This window comes from Nothobranchius furzeri, chromosome 14 (assembly GCF_043380555.1).
Source record: "Nothobranchius furzeri strain GRZ-AD chromosome 14, NfurGRZ-RIMD1, whole genome shotgun sequence".
Lineage (NCBI taxonomy): Eukaryota > Metazoa > Chordata > Actinopteri > Cyprinodontiformes > Nothobranchiidae > Nothobranchius > Nothobranchius furzeri.
In genome coordinates this window covers 46,209,067-46,229,173 of record NC_091754.1, presented here as the reverse complement: position 1 = coordinate 46,229,173, position 20,107 = coordinate 46,209,067, and the positions used below count along the sequence as shown (strand labels likewise).

At 45.3% G+C, this 20,107-nt stretch overlaps 2 protein-coding genes and 1 non-coding gene across 6 annotated transcripts in view; 2 read left to right on the top strand and 1 right to left on the bottom strand.

Moving 5' to 3' along the window:
• Positions 1 to 1,145: 1,145 nt before the first annotated feature.
• On the bottom strand, positions 1,146 to 19,175 carry LOC107380848 (N-chimaerin). 4 transcript variants are annotated; one of them, XM_015952218.3, is made up of 15 exons: positions 19,066 to 19,170; positions 18,727 to 18,807; positions 15,221 to 15,259; positions 15,089 to 15,144; positions 12,714 to 12,745; positions 12,510 to 12,623; positions 9,615 to 9,741; positions 9,385 to 9,546; positions 7,392 to 7,469; positions 7,103 to 7,187; positions 4,292 to 4,465; positions 3,002 to 3,079; positions 2,786 to 2,923; positions 1,861 to 1,966; positions 1,146 to 1,726 (listed from the first exon to the last, which is right to left on the bottom strand). In XM_015952218.3, the coding sequence occupies exons 1-15, from the start codon at positions 19,070 to 19,072 to the stop codon at positions 1,555 to 1,557; spliced, it is 1,449 nt and encodes a 482-aa protein (XP_015807704.1). In that variant the 5' UTR covers positions 19,073 to 19,170; the 3' UTR covers positions 1,146 to 1,554. The 4 variants fall into 4 exon arrangements, 3 of the variants coding, with proteins under 3 accessions (XP_015807704.1, XP_015807705.1, XP_054599019.1); XM_015952219.3 differs by lacking the exon at positions 19,066 to 19,170 and adding an exon at positions 19,021 to 19,040; XR_008563704.2 differs by having other exon boundaries at positions 1,582 to 1,726; positions 2,821 to 2,923; positions 19,066 to 19,175.
• Positions 18,701 to 20,107, top strand: part of LOC107380890 (FERM, ARHGEF and pleckstrin domain-containing protein 1) — a 51,747-nt gene continuing 50,340 nt past the window's right edge. The window contains exon 1 of the mRNA XM_054743040.2: positions 18,701 to 18,832. The gene's annotated coding sequence lies outside the window, so the exon portion shown is untranslated. The remainder of the gene's footprint in view (positions 18,833 to 20,107) is intronic.
• trnai-aau (transfer RNA isoleucine (anticodon AAU)) lies at positions 19,296 to 19,369 on the top strand. Its single transcript has one exon. It is a non-coding gene; the product is annotated as a tRNA-Ile (tRNA).

Here is a 20,107-nt window from a genome sequence, read left to right as displayed (position 1 = left end):
TCACCCTCAGCAGGTTCCTGCTGAACATCATCTGGTCTCTAATATGAAAAAAGTGACATAAGATTTAAAAATAAAATGTGATGAGATTGTCTCAACGAAGCAACAATCACACCTACTAACTCCATTTTTATGTGGAGATTCTACTTTTTTTATTTATTCCGTGTCAAACGGTTTTCTGTTATTGTCAAATTCTCCATATTTTGTTGACTAGTAGTGTTTATGCTGCCTAGCAAGATGTTTAGGTTAGTCAGCCAGTCTAACGTTTGACCAGAAATACAATTATCCTCTTGGACTTAATTATTACCAACTCACATTTCCTTTTTTTTTTTTTTTTTTTTGCCCATGAGAAGAACGCGCTGAGCTGCTGCTGCGTCATCTCTGACACGTGTGTCTGCCCCGCCTCCTATTTCACTCAGCCAGCCTGACTCCTGAGGGGAGGGGCTGTGTCGATGAGAAGTCCGTGGTGTCTTTCAAAATAAAAGCTCGTGAGTCAAATATTTCAAAAATCAATTTTCTTCTCCATTATATTGGGGGGACAAATGCGAGTTTGTCCAATATTGGAGGGGACACATCGTCGTCATCCCCCCGGCTCCTACTCCCTTGTCGACAACAAACCACATCGGCCCTTGAACTGAACGCTGTATTTAATAATTTAGTCCACCATGCATAAACCATATAGAAAATACTTTACAGCAATGACAATAAAAACTTGACATTTGATGACGCTAAAAGTAGCAGGTGTCACAGATCAGTGAAGGCTCAGGAGTTAGTAGAACATGGTTCCCTGTCTGAGAAGGAAACAACAGTAAAACAAAGAAAAGCACATTTGCTCTGATTCTGGAGGCCCCCGACAAAAATGGGGGCAAAACTAAGTAAACTAGGGTTTTAAACAAAAGGCCACACCTTCAATCCTTCAAATGGCATTGTTCTACATCCTTCATATGAGGAAATAACCAACTTCATCTAAACCTAGCAAGGACTAAAACCTCCACCTGTCCCTCTCCTGAGAAACAGTCCAGGAAGGAGTCGGGTTCTACTTCATCCCACGGCATCGTCGTCATGTCGGTGTGAAGGGTTAGCGCCAACCCTTCTCTGATCTCCAGAAAACAAGCTGCCAGGACATTATAACAAAGGCAGGCGGCTCCAACAGCAATTACACAGCAGCAACATCGTAATAAAAACAACAAAATGAGGATTTCAGTCTAAATGAACGTGTGAATTAACCCTCAAATGCCAAAGAAGAGAGAGAAGAGGAATGAAAACAGTAGGTCCAGATCACCTTAGCTCCAGAGGAACCAACGCTGGTGGAGCAGAGTCTCCCTGTGAAGGTAACCATTCAGGATGAATGGGTCTGATTTAATAACATCACAGGAAAAAGATGCAGAAACGTTTAAACCCAACAGCTTCTCCATAAAATAATGTTCTGATGAAGAACGTTCACAAATCAGGTTCTGCTAAATCTCTAGGGTGTGGTTGGAGGACATGCAGGGAAACACGTCTTCCTTCATGTCTCCAGATGTCTCAGAGTCTTTGCCTCGCTCCATTCCCTCTCCCTCAGAACAGCACGTCTTCATTGGTGATGAGCGCTTCCACCACCAGCCTCTGGTATCTGATGTCATTCAGCGCCGTCATGGCGTCCAACTCGGGGGCCCTCATCAGGGTGGGGCCGAAGACGATCCCCAGGTTCTCGCTGGACATGAGGTTGTCCTTCTCATACTCCGTGACTCTGGGTGGACAGGAGGAGGTGTTACGTTAAAACAGAGATGGCTGCAAGCTGACATGGGTCACCATCGGACTCTCCCGGTTCCAACTGGTTATGCAACCGAACGTTAGAACTCAAGATTCCTAGCATGTGCTGACCTCTTCAGGTGAGCCATCAGGTATCGCAGCGTCTCAAAGTGAGCCGGAGGCAGCAGCTTCAAAGCCTCATGGAGAGACTCCAGTCGTTTGTCCGGGTCCAAAATCTCTGAGACGGAGAAGAACAAGGAGGTTCAGCAGGTACGTTCCAAATAAAAACATGGTACACCTGTCCGAGCTAATGCTAATGCATTAAACATGGTACACCTGTCCGAGCTAATGCTAAGGTGTTTAACATGGTACACCTGTCCTAGCTAATGCTAAGGTGTTTAACATGGTACACCTGTCCTAGCTAATGCTAAGGTGTTTAACATGGCACACCTGTCCTAGCTAACGCTAAGGTGTTTAACATGGTACACCTGTCCTAGCTAATGCTAAGGTGTTTAACATGGTACACCTGTCCTGGCTAATGCTAAGGTGTTAAAACATGGTACACCTGACCTAGCTAATGCTAAGGTGTTAAAACATGGTACACCTGTCCTAGCTAATGCTAAGGTGTTAAAACATGGTACACCTGTCCTAGCTAATGCTAAGGTGTTTAACATGGTACACCTGTCCTAGCTAATGCTAAGGTGTTTAACATGGTACACCTGTCCTTGCTAATGCTAAGGTGTTTAACATGGCACACCTGTCCTAGCTAATGCTAAGGTGTTAAAACATGGTACACCTGTCCTAGCTAATGCTAAGCTGTTTAACATGGTACACCTGTCCTTGCTAATGCTAAGGTGTTTAACATGGTACACCTGTCCTAGCTAATGCTAAGGTGTTTAACATGGTACACCTGTCCTAGCTAATGCTAAGGTGTTTAACATGGTACACCTGTCCTAGCTAATGCTAAGGTGTTGAACATGGTACACCTGTCTGAGCTAATGCGAAAGGTGTTAGTAATGATGTGGCGCTGAAGTGATGGTGTTTTCCAACCACCTACTTCCTGTTTCTATGAAGCGAGGGTAGGCGTCATACGTGATGAGAGGAATAGGAAGCTCTCTGAAGTACAACTTCAGGGCGCCGGTGATGATGTTGATGTCTTCGTAAATGCTGGAGGAGATATCTGCCTTTTCTCCATCTGCAGTGGAATTCAGTTCAGTTCAGCCAAAACAATCAACCACACTGATAATGATGGACATCAGGGGGCAACACTCACCTCTGTCAAAGGTTAACTTGACATCTTCTATCAGCTCACTGAAGCCTGAGATTCTGTACAGACCCTCTGACTGAAGACCTGCCAGAAGAAGTGGTTTGTTACTGAAACGCCTCACAGATGCTGTTCTGTTTGGGGGCGTGGCCTGTAGCTTACTGAAACGCCTCCCGGGTGTTGTTCTTTATGGGGGTGTGGCCTGTAGCTTACTGAAACGCCTCCCGGGTGTTGTTCTTTATGGGGGCGTGGCCTGTAGCTTACTGAAACGACTCCCGGGTGTTGTTCTTTATGGGGGCGTGGCCTGTAGCTTACTGAAACGCCTCCCAGGTGTTTTTCTTTATGGGGGTGTGGCCTGTAGCTTACTGAAATGCCTCCCAGGTGTTGTTCTTTATGGGGCGTGGCCTGTAGCTTACTGAAACGCCTCCCAGGTGTTGTTCTTTATGGGGGCGTGGCCTGTAGCTTACTGAAACGCCTCCCAGGAGTTGTTCTTTATGGGGGCGTGGCCTGTAGCTTACTGAAACGCCTCCCAGGTGTTGTTCTTTATGGGGGCGTGGCCTGTAGCTTACTGAAACGCCTCCCAGGAGTTGTTCTTTATGGGGGCGTGGCCTGTAGCTTGGAAAAACGAGTGCATTGTTCTTTAGTAGTGGTACTCTGTTCCACTGAGCAAAGATTAGCCAAATAAACCTGAAAGAACTCAATGAAATTTTGGAGAAACTGGTGAGAAAGCCCCACCCCTTTTTGGTAAATGGCCTGTATTTGTCTAGCACCTTCTTAGGGTTCTGCAGCCCCCCAAGGCGCTCCACAACACAATCATTCACCCGATGATTGTGTTGTGATGATTCACAATCCATCACCACCAGCGAATGCCCGCTGGTGTTGATGAGCTACGATGTAGCCACAGCTGCCCTGGGGTGTACTGTCGGAAGCAAGACTGCTGAGTACAGGCGCCACCTAACCCTAACCACCGCCAGCAGGTAAGGCGGGTTAAGTGTCTTGCCCAAGGACACAACAGCAGCATTCTCTGGCAGGTGGGATCAAACCTACAACCTTCTGATTACTGCATAAGCCGCTCTACCTCCTGAGCTCCTGCAGCAGATTCATGCAGGGTTTAGGGTTATTCTATCAAAAATACTTTTACTGAGGAACAAAAGGAGTATGAGAGCAGAAGCGGCGGTGAAACAGCCACAACAGGTTAAAGGTTAGCCACTTCAAGAGTTGCTGCTGATTGTTCAGACGAACATGACTCAGTGTCTGGATGTGGCTGCAGCTGATCGGATCCCCATGGGGGCATCTCACCTCTGGCTTCGATCTCCTGGATGCACATGTCGACCACCATGGGCCTCTTGGTGTTGTGGGCTTTAACCAGAGTGGTCAGGTCGCAGCTGTACACCTTCTTCACGTGCCGAAGGTCCGGCTGGCAGTCGTTGGGAACCACTTTGGAGCACTGCTTGTGAACATTCAGCCCACAATCTGACAGGGAAACAAAAGAGCAAGGTTGACCAGGTGAAACGCTGACATCAACACGCCGTCTGTCAGAGAGACCCTTTCAGCGAGGAGATGAGTCAGGAGAGGAGGAGCCACTAGCTTACTGGGTTCTTCCTGGCGGAGACCGACCCATCCTCTACAGTTACAGCAACACCAAACAGGTGTGCTGCTACTGGATGAAGCAGATAGCAGGTCTCTATGAACGTACGAGTGTTGGCTGCTCAGACACAAAGGAAAACACCACAAGTGTAGACCACCCCATGCTCACTCTGGCTTTAGCTCTTCACCACCACACATTTCTCTCCCTTCTCGTGTTTTTGTTGACGATCAGCAAACTGCTAGCTAGCATTAGCTATTCTTTAGGAGAGTAGATCATCATTTGAATCAGAGTGATTCTGACTCCAGTTTAGGGGTGGGCAATATAAACGATATAAGGTAGAAACGATATAAAATTGGGTAACGATAGAGTTTTTGGCTATATCGCAATACCACGATATCGCGATAACACATGGCATCACTAAGATGTGCACCCTGCTTACATTGGGACAACAGAATGGCAGTGACTGCAAGCATGGAGTGGGCGGAGGAGGAAGCCTATTTGCCTCAAGTGGCATATATTTGCCACATGAGGATATTTACAAGCATGTCATTTTGACATATATAAACAAAGGAAAAAATATATCACAATATATATCGTTACCACACATGCTTCAGATTATATCGCAATATACAGTAGATTTGAGGCCATATCGCCTGGCGCTACTCCAGTTCCTCGTTTTGAGTCCAACTCCGAGTCCAGACTCGGTCTGGAGGAAGTTAACCACAGGTCGTGCGTGTCTGACCTTCTCCAGGATTTTGAAGACGCCTCTTGGATGAGACGTAAAACGTCTGAGACACCAGAAAAGTCCTCTGTAACTGACCGTGGTGCCGCCGCACCTTCAGACAAGGTTATTTAATAAATGTTAAAATGACGTAAAGCATATGAGATGCATATATAACCTGTATTTGGCCACTTATACTAACCATAATCAGAGTTTGAACTGCATTTCAATGTCATGAACCATTAAATTTGCTTTATTTTGAAAAACCAACACCACCAGTTCCTGTCTGGCTGCAGGGCGCTGCTCTGAGGAGTGAAGGAAAACTAGAGACCACAGTCCAAAGTAGGGGGAGGGGAAAAGGCTGAGGAAAGGGGCCTAAGGGGCCATATTTGTAGTTCGAGCCTGTGAAAACCAACCTAACGTTCACATGGGTGACCAAACGTCACCGCAGTGACAGACGTGATGGGTGTCATGCTGCGCCGCAGGCGGCAGTTCACTGTGTCTCCGTCATGAGAGCGGCGGTTCGCTTTGGGACCATCAACACCAGGCACAGTTCAAGTTAAGGCTCGTAGTGGCAGACCAAGAAACATCTGGGATAAACAGAAGTTAGGGTTATGGTGAGAACAGGTCCACCCACAGACCAGCACCAAAGACCTACAGCATCATCTGGCTGCATCGTTCAACTATTGGGTGCACTTTACACAAGGAGGTGCTGTATGTGAGAAGGATGCAGAGGAAGCCTTTTCTCCACCCACTGCTCAAACAGGGCAGCACATCTGGACTAGCCAGCTTCATTAATAAGGTGCTGTGGACTGCTGAGACTAACACGGAGTTATTCGGGCAGAACAAGAAGCGGTATGCGTGGAGGAGCAAGAACACCCGCTACCTACAGTAAAGCATGGTGGTGGTTCCATCATGCTGTGGGCTGTGTGGCTGGTGCAGGGACTGGGAATCTTGTTAAAGCTGAGGGACGCATGATTTCCACTCGGTATCAGCAGCTTCTGACCAATGTCCAGGAATCAGTGACGAAGCTGAAGCTACTCCGGGGCTGGACCTTTCAACAGGACAACTGAATCCTGCTCAACATCTACTCAGACGTTCCTCCAGAGGAACAAGTAGAACGTTCTAGAAGAGCTACCTAGGACCCCAGACCTGAACATTACTGAACATCTGTGGCGTGAAGCATCTGACCTGGATGATCTAGAGATAATCCGTAAAGAAGAACGGTCCAGAATCCCTTCAGCCAGAATCCAGACTCTGGTTGGATGCTTTAGGAAGAGTTTAGGGGCTGTTACTGCTGCTAAAGGAGGATCCAATAAATATTATACTCTTTTTAGTGCAGCCCACATGTATGCAGCTGCCTCATTCTGTTATTGCACTTCCATTAAATCCTGCAAACCTTGTTTCACGTCTCAAACATGGCCGTGCGTCTCCTAGAGATGTTTTACCCCAACAACCAACGACTCACACAGGAAATCATGAAGACTGTCCAAACCTTCACCGTTTGTGATGTTCTTCAGTAGCTTCTACATGAATTGATCTAAATAACATTTAAGATTTTCCTCTATCTGCTCCTCTTCACTCATTAGTTGTGACTGAGGCGTATTTACTACATTACACATTTAAAAGAATGAAATAATATTATTGAACCAAGTCCCAGCAGGGTCACTAAACTACGCACATGCAGCTCGTCAGTAGGGTTAGGGTTAGCTGCAGCTTAAGTAGATCTGGGTAAAACCTCCACCAGTCACAGCCCAGCCAGGTCCCAGCTGCACTGGTTTTACTGGTGTGTGGACGATACCTGCACATTTGACTCCCTGAGCGATCAGACCCCACATGAAGTTTGCACAGTACTCGCACCAGTGGGGTCCTCTGAAGGTGTGAACCTGGACACAGCAGAGAGAAACCAGGTGACCTCCCATAAACTTTCAGCAGGGAAGACGAAGGACAGAAAGAGACATGAGACGATCATCAGCTTTATGTTAGCATGTTGATTAGCTCGATTCTTTACACGAGAACATAAATCATCTAAAATGACTAAAATATCGTGTGTGTGTGTGTGTGCGTGCATGGGTGGAGCAGTGTCTCACCTTGAAGCTGTGGACCTTCTCATACTTGGGGGCCAGGTCGCTCTCCCTCAGCGTGGCTCTCCTCACCAGAGACGTGAGCTGGGAAAGAACAAAGGATCTGATTGGTTTCCAGAAAGAGGAGGCAGGGGAGGTGTGTTTGGTGGGTGCAGGTGTCCGGTGGAGGTGGACGGGATCAGAGGAGCTGCTGGACAGGGACAGAGAGGGGATGTCCAAACCCAGAGCAGAAGAAAACACAGACCCTTTCTTCTGTCCTCGTCTGACTGGCTGCTTTTTAGCTTTCCTGGAACGACTCGGCATGCCGGCTGAAAGAACTCTAAGCACCACTCTGAGGGTCTAGGATCCGTGTGGCAGCAGCATCCACAGCAGATCAACGCCGCATTGACTTCAGAAGTAAAACCAGTTCCAGACCGGGTAAGGAGTCCCCACAGATCCCGGCCCACATGGCTCTGTGTGTCAGCCGGCCGTCTCCATCCTCTACTCACACACCCGCTGGGGGGGCTGGGCTACGGAGCACTAATGCGGGAATTTAACAGGTCACAGCAAGAAAGCAGCAGCCAATCAGGTTCACCAGCAGCTCGATCGTCCCAGGAGGGCAGGAGAACGAGTCATTTTTTTTTATCATTCCTTCACACTCTCTGCATCCCTCCATCCTTTTGTGTTTACAGCATCTGTTCCAGTCCAGACTCGAGCGTGCTCCTAGGACCAGAACCCCAGAACGCCAGGTTCTGACCCCAAATCACTAACGCTGACAAACACACCCAACAGGGAATACTTTGGGTCATTCAGAGTGATCAAGGTTTAGAGTCTGAACCGTGTGTGTGTGTGTGTGTGTGTGTGTGTGTGTGTGTGTGTGTGTGTGTGTGTGTGTGTGTGTGTGTGTGTGTGTGTGTGAGAGAGAGAGAGAGAGAGGAACATCAGGTCAAATGATCATAAACATTTGTCCAACGCTGTAGTCTCAATGTCACTGCTTCGTCTGCAGATCCACCCCTTACACACACACACACACACACACACACACACGCACGCACACACACACACACACACACACACACACACACACACACACACACACAGACAGTGATGTATGAGGCGCAGCACACGCAGTCATGCTCTGCAGGTCATACAGGGACTCTACCTGCTTTGCTTGTTGTGCATGTGTGAGTGTGAGTGTGTGTGTGTGTGTGTGTGTGTGTGTGTGTGTGTGTGTGTGTGTGTGTGTGTGTGTGTGTGTGTTTTCTATGAAGCAGCAGAATGTTGAGGCGTTTCAGAAGCACAACAAAACAAAGAAAAGGGTCAGGAGTGACAGAAACAGCAGCATGGAGAGAAGCTAGTGAGGAAGAAGAAGATGAAGGTCCCACCAAAGCCTGAACAGGCGAGTTTAAAGGAGACCACTGAGTCCACTGATCTCAGGCTCAGGGGGAGGGAGGTCCAGAGTCTGGGGGCCACAGCAGCAGATGATCTGTCACCTTTAGCCTGGTGCTGCACAACCAGTAGGCTTCGGTCACTGGACCTCAGGGACCTGCTGGGGCTGTAGGGACTGAGAAGATCACTAATGCAGGTGCAAGTGTTTACCTGGGCCTTATGAAGGCATGGCTGCATTCACCTGTTCTCCTTTCAAACTTCCTGTTTAGAAGTGTTCCCTCTTTTCTGCAGCAGCAGCTTGTGTGTTTGGTGATGATCTTCTAGGAGACAGCAGCTCTGTTATGTAACTTTACTGCAGAGGCCTTGGCTGGAGGCCATCCTCCTCCTCCTGCAGCTAGGCTAGCTCCTCCTCTTTACCCTGACTCTAAGGACTACACAGCATCTAGCCCCAACAAACCGATGATGACTCCTACGGTCTTAAACACTGGACCGTTGCGTAAAGTTGAGTCATGGCGTGTGCTCGCTGGTTTAGTCCCTCCACAGCTGATCCTGCTCACCTCCACCCACAAACGTCTCCTCAGATGCCTGTTAGCATCCACAGACGCTCGCTGTGGCGTTAGCTCGCTCTCACCCGCTCCTCCGTGCTGCATTCATCTTTGACAGGAACAGGACCGTCAGGTGCTTCTGGGCTGAGGGGGAGGAGCTTCTTCGGTGTGGGCTCCTGGTTGAGCGTGGTGTAGCCCACATGTTCGTAGATCGGGTTTATGGTCATTTTAGCGATGTACTCCGCAGCCTGAGAGGACAGGATTAGGGTTAGCGCTGAGTTTGTGCGCACGTGCACACAGAGACACACACACACACCTTGGTCTCGATGTACAGTGTGATGAGCCCGTCTGTCACCAGGTCATGGATAGACTCGAACCTCTTCTCGCCAACAAAGTGTTTCCCGTCATGATAAAGACGGAAGTTTCTGGTCTGGTTGCCAAACCTGGGATGGATCGGAGGAAACAGAATTAAAGGAGATGGTTGGTGCCGACTAATCCACCCGTCAGAGGAGATCTCTGACCACCTGGAGAAGCTTCTGGGAGCCAAGACAGATGTTGGTACATCACACAGTGGTGTGTCCTATAGAAGAGTGAATCTACACATTCTGCTGAAAAACACACCAAGGGAGTGAAGACGGGTCACACAAGTGTTTTAAAATAATGTCGCCGTAATCTACTGAGGGTAGAGAGGCCATTCTCTTCCTGACATGGAGAGTGAAACAGTTAATATAACGACTATGAATGTCGTTATAGACTGTAAACGTGTTTTGAAAGAAGGATCACTATCCAACCTGGCGCTGAGGCATTTAAACGTCTGCACTGGTTCAAGCAGAGATGCATCAGAAAAACACTGAATAAGACTGCGTTACGGCTCTGAGCCGTTTGTGGTTTTGTATTTTTAATTTCTCCTCTGTTTCTGCGTGTGTGTGTGTGTGTGTGTGTGTGTGTTCGTGTGTGTTTCAGCAAGCCTTCAGACAGACAGGCTGTCTCCCGGCAACTTGTTTCTGTACAATTATACTTTTTGTCTATTTAACCACTTCTGTTTAAAAGCTCTTTTTCTTAGTGTAAAGTCATGTCTGTAAACTAAAGACATCTCTCGTCTAAGGGCGGTTTGGTGGAGTTGGCATGAAGCTGGTTGATTAGTTGTAGCTCTATCCGTCATTCCTTCTCCAACTCAACCCATCTAAAACTGAATGACCTCGTCATCCCAGCGAAACCATCCATACGGCGCCATATCCCAATCCAAAATTAAAATCGTGTTGTAGAGCAATTCATACATCTATCATTAGATTTAGCATGATATGAATGAATGAACAAATGAACGAATGAACGAATGAATGACTTTATTTATAGAGCGCATTTCCTGCATGGTAACAACTCAATGTGCTTTTACAGTTAAAGAGACTAAATAAAACAATCAATTATAAAACATGTACACACTTCAACAGCAAATGGTGTATATATACATAAAATATACACATGAAAGTGAAACTATGCATTCAAACATGCTCACACACATACACACACACACACACACACACACACACACACACACACACACACACACACACACACACAGCCATAAAATTAAGCTAAGATAACGGTGGAACATAATTGTAAGCGCTTATTTATGAATAAAAGTATATCTATAAAAGGAGGATATAAACTAGAAATAATACAACCTAACCATATGTTTGTTCAAATAAAAGTTTTTTAATTAATCTTAAAAATATTTGGTGTAGCTTCTTCCCTCTTCTCTAAAGGCAAAGTATTCCAGATCTTAGGTGCATATACACTAAAAGCAGAAAAGTAGAATGTGTACGTGGTACAACAAGATTGCCATGATCTGCAGACCGGAGTGGTCTGACTGGTATATAAGGTACCAGCATGTCTGTAATATATTGTGGTGCAAGGCCATTGAGAGCTTTATATACAAGCAGTAGGATTTTAAAATCAATTCTTTTATATATATATATATATATATATATATATATATATATATATATATATATATATATATATATAGCACCTTCTAGAGTCCAGGAACCCCCCCAAGGCACTTTACAACACAATCAGTCATTCATCCATTCACACCCTGGGGTGATGAGCTACACTGACAGAGGCGAGTCTGCCGTACACAGGTACCACCGGTCCCTGCGACCACCACCAGCAGGTTAGGTGGGTTAAGTGTTAGGTATGAGTTAAGTGTCTTAGCTATAATCTGGATTAACAAGGACAAATTTGACTGTAAATGTTATCAACACGACTGGATTAAAAAGATCTGTGAAGCTTCAGACAGAAGACAGATCATGAAAAGGTCCAAACCAGACGGAGGAGAAGACGACGGACGTTCTGACAGACAGGCTGAAGTGGGCCGTCTCCTCTAATCATTAACCCAAAACCCAAAACCCAACCTTTCCTTTTGTGCTTCCGGACTGGGACTCTGGTATTTATGGAATGTAATTATGACACATCTATCAATAGACCATCTGACCTAAAACCAGATTCAGATGGAGCTGTGTGCTCATCTCTAAGTGCCACGCCCACTCACGGGAAGCGAAGGCTCCAACTGGAATCTGTGGAAACTTGTTTGGAAAACTGAAGCCAAAGCACCTTCAATGGAGTTGGTGTTTATCCTCTAAAATGGCTCAGAAACACCAAACCCACATCCTCCCTCACAGCCACCAGGAGATTTATTCATGCAGCATCATCGTCTCTATAAAAGCAGGAGTGTTGTCTTCTCTGGAGCATACAGGCGTGTGTTAGCAGGTTTAGGGTAGAAAGGTGCATCTAAATCATCTACTGGACCTCCAGAACTATGTTATTTATGCAGATCAAACCAGAGATCAGACACATTATACCAGCCATCAGCACGGTGGCAGAGGGGTGATGGTTTGGGACTGTCACAGTGAATGATCTGAAGCACAGACCACAGACAGGACCCGTCCCCCCACATGCAGGCTGAGGGAGGCTGCCCTCTTGTTCACCTGGGTAAACCCCAACATACAGGCACCAAGATGGGAGTAACTAGTGTGCCCACCCCTGCCCGGCGCCTCTCAGTGGGAGCAGCTCCAGACTGGTAGAAAGTCCAACCCCTCTCGAGGAAACTGGAGCCAGAGCCATGCGTTGAGGCGAGTCTGACTATATCTAGTTGAAACTTTTCGACCTCACACACGAACTGACTCTGGCACCTAATCAGATGCGAACGCACCTTAAAGCCAGGGTGTATGTCCCCGGCTGTCTCTGGCTCTCTCTGATGAGGTAGCTGCCTTCGGCCTGACTCAGTAACTGATCCGCCTCCTCTCTTGAGATCTTTCCATGAAACCTGGACAGTGACAATAAACAGAGAAGCTGGTCCAAGTACATCACAAAGTCGGCTTCATGTAAAAAAGCAACACAAATACAGACTACTTACTCTCTCCCATAGTATTTTGGTCGGTTTTCAACCTGTAGGGAAACCAGATATGGACAGGATTAGAGTACAATAACCCTTTATTATCCCACGGATGAGAAATTCAAGTGTTACACAGCCTCCTCTGGCCACCTGCGCCCTCCCCAAACTGGCTGCTACTCACCTTTAGCCTCCTAGCTCTAGTTTTGGCCACTAGTCACGTACCCCTTGTAATGTCCAGAAATGATCACTTTCACCTACATGTTGAGCTAATGCCACCGGCCATCTGCAGACCTAATTCTATCCTCTAAAATGGATTTACTCTATCTTCCTACAAGCCAGAAGGATACTGCAACCTTGTTGATACTTCCGGAGGGACACGTTGTCAGCCTGTGTTCCCAAACAAAGCCTTCACTGATAACACAGCAGGAGTGCCCACTATCTCAATAAAGTAAACATTTTCATTAAATAAAATTAACAAATGTTATATGGATAATAATACTGTTTCATTAACCTGTGCTTGAATTATTTAGATGAAATGAAGTATTACATTAAATGATTTAGATATATGGTAATCAGTAATGGTTGATATGACAAGTCAATCGTGACCTGCACCAGCCACAAGGACAAATTAAAGTTAAGTTAAACTCATGACACATAGATACTTCTTTACCCCAGATCAGATCATCCAGTATCTCAAGAACGCATGTTTCTGACGTTGTCTTGGTAATGTCCCTTAGCATGGCACGCTCCGATTGGCCAAGTAAATCATAATATGAGAATATGAAAACAGAATCTCTTTCAGTGACTCAGCAGTTGTAGTCGCATTCCAGCTTTCCATCATTCAGCTTTTCAGTTCTAGAGAGCGCTTCGGAACAGCCGTCCGGAGCGACACCTCTTTAACCCTGAGCATTTTTGGCCAGCTGCCAAAACCCTGCTAAAAGCTGCCTACTGCCGACACAGCAAACGGTTCCTGCAGAACAAAGCTGATATTGTTCTGACTACTAAAAAGTCCTTCTAGACGCAAAGGTTCCATCCATCTGTTGTGACCCAGGACATCTCTGGACTGGAGAGTCTGTGCTACGGTATTCTACAACCTCGGTGCCAGAGGTCATCTGACCTCTCTGACCTTTGGATCCATGAAGAGTAGGGTTGGGCATCAAGCATCGAGCATCAATTGGAACCAGTTCCAACTGTTAGTTTTTCCCGGAATCGTTCAAAGTTTTTGTTTCGATTCCTTGTTTCGATTCCTAGAATGCTGACGGAAGATGAATCCGCGGCCGATCTCTGTGAAAAATAAACGTGATCTGCAAATTGTGATCAACGCTCTTCAGAGCTGATCACACCAGCTGTCTGTGTGCAACACGAGTCGCCCATCCCCCCACCCAGATATAAACAAACACGTCTGCCGAACTTTTAGTAAACTTTACCTCCTGCAGCGAAAAATGTGCCGTAGAGGAAAATTGTTAAATATGTCAACACGGTGGATTTAATAGAAGCTTAAAGAACAAACTCTGGACGGTGTGAGGTGAGTTTGTCTCACTGCAGAAATAAAAACACACACGGAGGGTCAGCAGTCAGACGCAGCTGCTCACCAATTCTCGTGTGTGTGTGTGTGTGTGTGTGTGTGTGTGTGTGTGTGTGTGTGTGTGTGTGTGTGTGAACACACTGTCTGCTCATTATAACTGGGTCAGTATTGATTACACCAACAAGGCCAGGACACCTGAACCAACACACCTGTGTGGAGGTTACTCAGCATGTTTAACAGAGTATCTAGAACGTACGGAAACACAATGTGCATTTATAAGAGGACTTCTTACTACCACTCTTCACATCTAAACTCCACTTCTCCAGACTAAAGGGGTGTTTGTGTTTCTGGGGCTTTCACGTGGTGTGGTGTGTTAATGGAGCGTTCCTGAACGGACACGAGCACCTGAGCACCACAGCTGGGATTTACCATCAGTAGATTGTGGAAGAACACCGCATGTTTCATAAATCAGGATTATGGCCGTTAGTATGAAGGTCCTAGACTTCTGGAACATAGAACAGCTTCTACCAGCGTTTGACGAATGAGGGCCGTGTATGTGTGTGTGTGTGTGTGTGTGTGTGTTGGGGGGGGGGGGGGTCAGCCTGCTCCAATTACTAACTACCATCACACCGTAGTCTAAACTTTTAAAGCTGTAATGGCGTTTTCTCATTTATAATCTGAACTAAACCATTTAGGAATGCAACTAGGGGCCACTCTGAGGGCCACAAACGGCCCCCAGACCGCTCTTTGAACACACCTGACCTAAAGGAAGTCCCGTGGTTTGATTTTAACATACCAATATTTAGAGGATGAGGCCTGAACCTGCTTTAATACAAGTCCAGAACCAGTAAACCCACAGGACTGTTCTCACCTCACAGGTACAGGTGACTCTGCGTGGGTGTGGCGCCTCCTGCTGGAGCTGGTACACTACAGCAGAAAAGAAAAAATCAGCTGACACAGCCTCACGTTAACCAGGATTAAATTATAATCTGACGATACTCACAGTAGGATTTCCACACTGGAGGCCTGTACTCATCATGATCTGAGGACAGAAGAATACACAGCAGCTCACAGCGGTTCTCTCAGCCACAGCGCCACCATGTGGAGGAACCGTCACACCTCAATAAAACATCATCATCAACCAAGACCCAGTCCCAACACTCCCCTGCATCTTCAGCAAAGGGCACTGGGAGAAGGTTCACTGTACGGCTTCCAGTGCGTCGTACACAAGTGTGAAAATAACTGCCGACCTGAGACAAGGAGCGTTGTAATCGACCGCTACGCATGCTGGGATGCTGCTCGCTGTGCTACTGTTTTCAGAAACTTTTATTAACAACTTTCAAACAAACAACCAAACAGGTATTTGACATAAATTTAAATTCATTGCTGCTTTGTCTAAAACATTCAGAGCATCAACCACTCGTCCTAAAACAAACTACTTTCAATAGAAAGTACGTATTTTCAGAAAAGGAACTTGAACCGTTTCACCTGCGGCTATGGATTGTGGGTAATACACTTCACCCATGTCCGCATCCATGCAGACTTGGATGAAGAGCGGATCAAGGGTGCAAAAGGAGCGTGATCAACTTCCACATTGGAGAATCGGGACACTCTACGCACTCGCACCCCTGGTCGGGATCGCTCAATTGAAGGACGCAAGCGTGGAAGTGCGAGTGTTGGGATTGGGCCTTAGAACACAGTTTAAACGGGATAGGGCGCCTAAGCCACGCCCACCTACTTCAGACCATGGGACCCTAAAGCCAAAAAAGAATGGGAGTCTCTGAGAAGATTAAAGTTATTTTCTGGTCCCGTTTGATGTGTGCCATGGGTTCAACAGATGATGTTGAGGAATGTGAAACTACGCATTTTGGTGCCAAGAAAGAGCTTTTTTTCATCCCTACTGAATCAGATGATCTCACTGGCTAAGAACAAGAATAAGAGATGATGGTGAAAAACATAATTCTGTGTATTTGTGTAAGGATCTGTGGAAGCCTTCACCAACACAAAGACTCAGAACACATCTACTTCCTGGTTTATCATCTTATGCGGACGTTTGTTTGCTCTCCGCTCCAGTGAGCTGTCGCCCACTTCCCGCTTACACGTGTTTAAATTAAAACGTTACAGCTGTGGGAGAACGCTGCATCAGGATGATGCCACAGCGGACTAAAACTAAATTCCTACTCATTCAACCCATCACACAACGAGACAGCTGCTACGGGAGCCTGCAGGGCCAAACCAGGGACTGTATGAACGCATGAATGTAAAGCACCAGCCACTACAGCCTTCCTGGTCTAGCTATTATCTGTCCATGGTGCCTGCATGGGGCTTTCGTGGTTAGGGGGGATGACTTGTGCATGGTTTTCCATCATGTTTTTGTTGATGACATCATTTTTATGACGGTCTGGTGCCCTAAAGCTCGTTAGTACACTGTAAACCCAAAGGTTCAAAATAATCAAATACATTGAGTAGATAAAACTCATAATAAAAAAATAGTTTATAGAACTCAAATGTGTTGAGCTTGTTCAACCTTTTCCTTGTTTTAAGTAATTGAACTCAAATGTTTTAATTAATATGAACTATTTCTTTTTTTTAAGTAAACAGAACTTTAATTAATCAATGAAGGACAACTTAACTTTAATGAGTAATATTGACAAAAAATGATTGATTTATTATTTTATGTTTCTATGTTATTCCATTCGTCTTTACGTCAACACTAAAATGTGTCTAATAAAAAGACTCGTATCTTCTTTTTTTAAATTGTGGATTTCCAGGAAAAACAACCACAAACTAGCAATTTTGATGGATTGCAGGAACAATAAACAACTGCTGGGCGTGGTGCATTGTGGGTAGTCAAATTTTCAGTTATTTTGCTCTATTTTGGGGTGTTTATGCATGTTCCTTGTGGAGGATTGTTGTTCTCAGTTATTATTTCATTCAGTGTTGCAGATGTGGTGTTACTTTTTGTATCATGTTTGCCCCATAAGTGAGGAGGTTGGTCAAAGTAATGCTGTATGGCTGTGCCGTCCCATTGTTATTAATACTGTGGTTGTTCACACCAGGTACTCTTGACTTGACTTTGAGTGTCCCACTTTCATTGGCTGTTAGCATCTAGGGGTGTGTGAGTCATGATCTGGTGTTAGTTACTGCCTTCACCAGCCTGTCACATTGTCACTTTTAAGTAAATTCAGCTTATTTGGGTTAGGGTTTAATAGGTCCATTTAGAGTTCATATAAGATGTATTATTTAAGTTAGTAAAAACATGTAATAAAGTTCAAATAAAATAAAATATGCAAGTTTAGTGAAATAAAACTTTTTAAGTTGCTTAAGTGCTAAGTTATAGGTTGGAGGTAGTTAAATGTTTTGATTTTATTCAGGTCATATTTTTTAGGTTATGGTAAACATAGTTTTTGATAAGTTAACTTAAAAATTATTAGGTAATCAGTTCCCTCATAAATTTTGAGTTCAGTGAACTTATTCGGGATTGCAGTGTAGCTCTAAAGAGTGAAACTCTGCCACCATAAATCCTAGTGCTGCGTCCCACATTCAGCCCTCACTAGTCAGACTCACGTACCTTTGTCACTTACATAAAAAGCAAGTCACCCCCAAATCAACTTTTTTTTCTGATAAACTATATAAATGTGTGTCTTATCGTGCTGCTGACACGTGTAGTTAATAGTTTTGTACTTTAGTGCATTTTAGTTAAAATTGTAATTTTCTGCCTAAAACTGTCAGTGTTGTGCCGTTGTCAGGTAAAAACTCTGCACTGCATTAGAATTTAAATCTGCCACCGCTATTGGCTAAGAGGTATGCTATGATGCCAACTGGTCCTTATGATGTCACAATGCCGTTGTGAGCCTGTGTGTGTGTGTGTGTGTGTGTGTGTGTGTGTGTGTGTGTGTGTGTGTGTGTGTGAAGAACAAACTTTACAACATACACTGAACTCAAATGTTGTGAAAGAAACTCCAGATGGAAACAATAGTACATTAACTCACACCGAGTGTTTATCCTTGGTCACCAGGGTGCGGGTTGTTTTATCTTGGTGTGTAAAACAACAGCAGGACTTCCCGTCCCAGTGTACATTCTGCATCCCTTTATCTGTGCAACACTCAGCATCCTGTCTCCTGAGGAGCCCAGATCCTCCCTGAGCAGAGCAGCTCGGGTAGACAGATCATGGAGAGGAAAGTCACAACACCACGGTGACCTTTACACCTGGGCTGCATGGTTTCTTATCAAATACAGCACGTTAGGCAATCCCTACAGATCAGGAGATAATAACATCTATTCTAATATATGTGATGTTTATTATCACTTCACTCGCAGGTCTGCGTCTACCTGAGGAGGAAATTACCTGGATTTAGCTTCAAGGTGGACTAATTAGTATTATTGTTGTTGTGTTTCTGCATTACCTACATGCACACACACACACACGTCTGTTGAGCTGGTATAATTGTCCCAAAGTGAATGATCATCTCCAGCGTGTGAACAGCCGTAATAAACCAAACTTCTTACCAAACACATTCAGGGCCATCTTTATCTCAGATAGGAGGAACCACAGAGCAGCAGCAGGTTCGGACCTGGTTGGTTCAGATCCTGGCAGAGAGAAGACAGACACACGGTGAGTAAACGTGACTATTGTCTGGCGCTACCAGCTCCGGAAGATTCAACAATAACGGATCAACGCTAACGGTGGCTGCTTCCACCGAAGGAAGAAGCTAGCGTTACAACCAGCTACCTGTAGCTAGCTGAAAACGTTTCCTCTACATAACGAACACACTTCACTGACAAAGACGTGAAGTTACCCACCGGTACGTTACCGCAGCCCGCGAGCTAAAGACACGAAAAACTCACGTCCCATCTCTACGTCAGGATCGCCATCTTGCTAGGTCACGTGGCCAGTCTTCTTTAGAGGGTAACTATGGCAACAGACTGCTCAGTTGCTGCGTGCTTGGTGTAGATTTAGTTCCGGCACCACGAGCTGACCCTGATTCAGTTCTACATTACATTTGGATCCTGCTTCAAAGCAACGAGAAACATCAAAGGAGCAACTTCAAAAATACAACATGTGGCGCTATTGCTATGGCCGGTTAGCTCAGTTGGTTAGAGCGTGGTGCTAATAACGCCAAGGTCGCGGGTTCGATCCCCGTACGGGCCATCATCCTTTTCTCCTCTCGAAAAGGAGCTGGACCTTTTTTATGTCAGAGGGACTTTGGACAAAATGACCACATTAAACTTTAGATTCCATCTAACAGCAAATAGATGGAGTCACATCAGTTGCATTCCAGGACTGGTTCCAGTAAAATAATTTAAAGATGTGTGCTCTTTTTAATATAGAATGGAATAGAAAATGGCTTTATTATCACTCCAAGGAGACGTTTAGGTATTTACAGATCATGAACTACATTCACTTGAGCAACAGGTAATAGAGTTTTTTCAGAACAAAGGTGTGAAATTGGATAGTAAAGCCACTGAAGCATGTCATCATCTACCAAGAAAAAATAAAAACCAGAAGTCAGGCATCATCATCCATTTTGTAAACAGAAAACATAAAAAAGAGCTCCCTAAACAGAGATGAAAACTTAAAGGAACAAATGTGTATGTGAACGACCATATGATAAAGAAAAATGCAGATGTTGCAAAGCATGCCAAGCCATTGAGAAAGCAGAAGAAAATACAATCTACCTAAACCTCGGATTGTAAGGTCTAAACTGAACAGAACTTCAGACCAAGCTATGTTAACAAAAATGTACCACAAGTTCTAACATTTACCCTGGCATTATTCCATAGTTTAACCCCCACCACAGATATATGTTTCCTTTTAACTTTTTTTGCCAAAAGAACAGTAAATTTATTAATATCTCTAAAATCATACTTAGTCTCTACACAAGAAAAA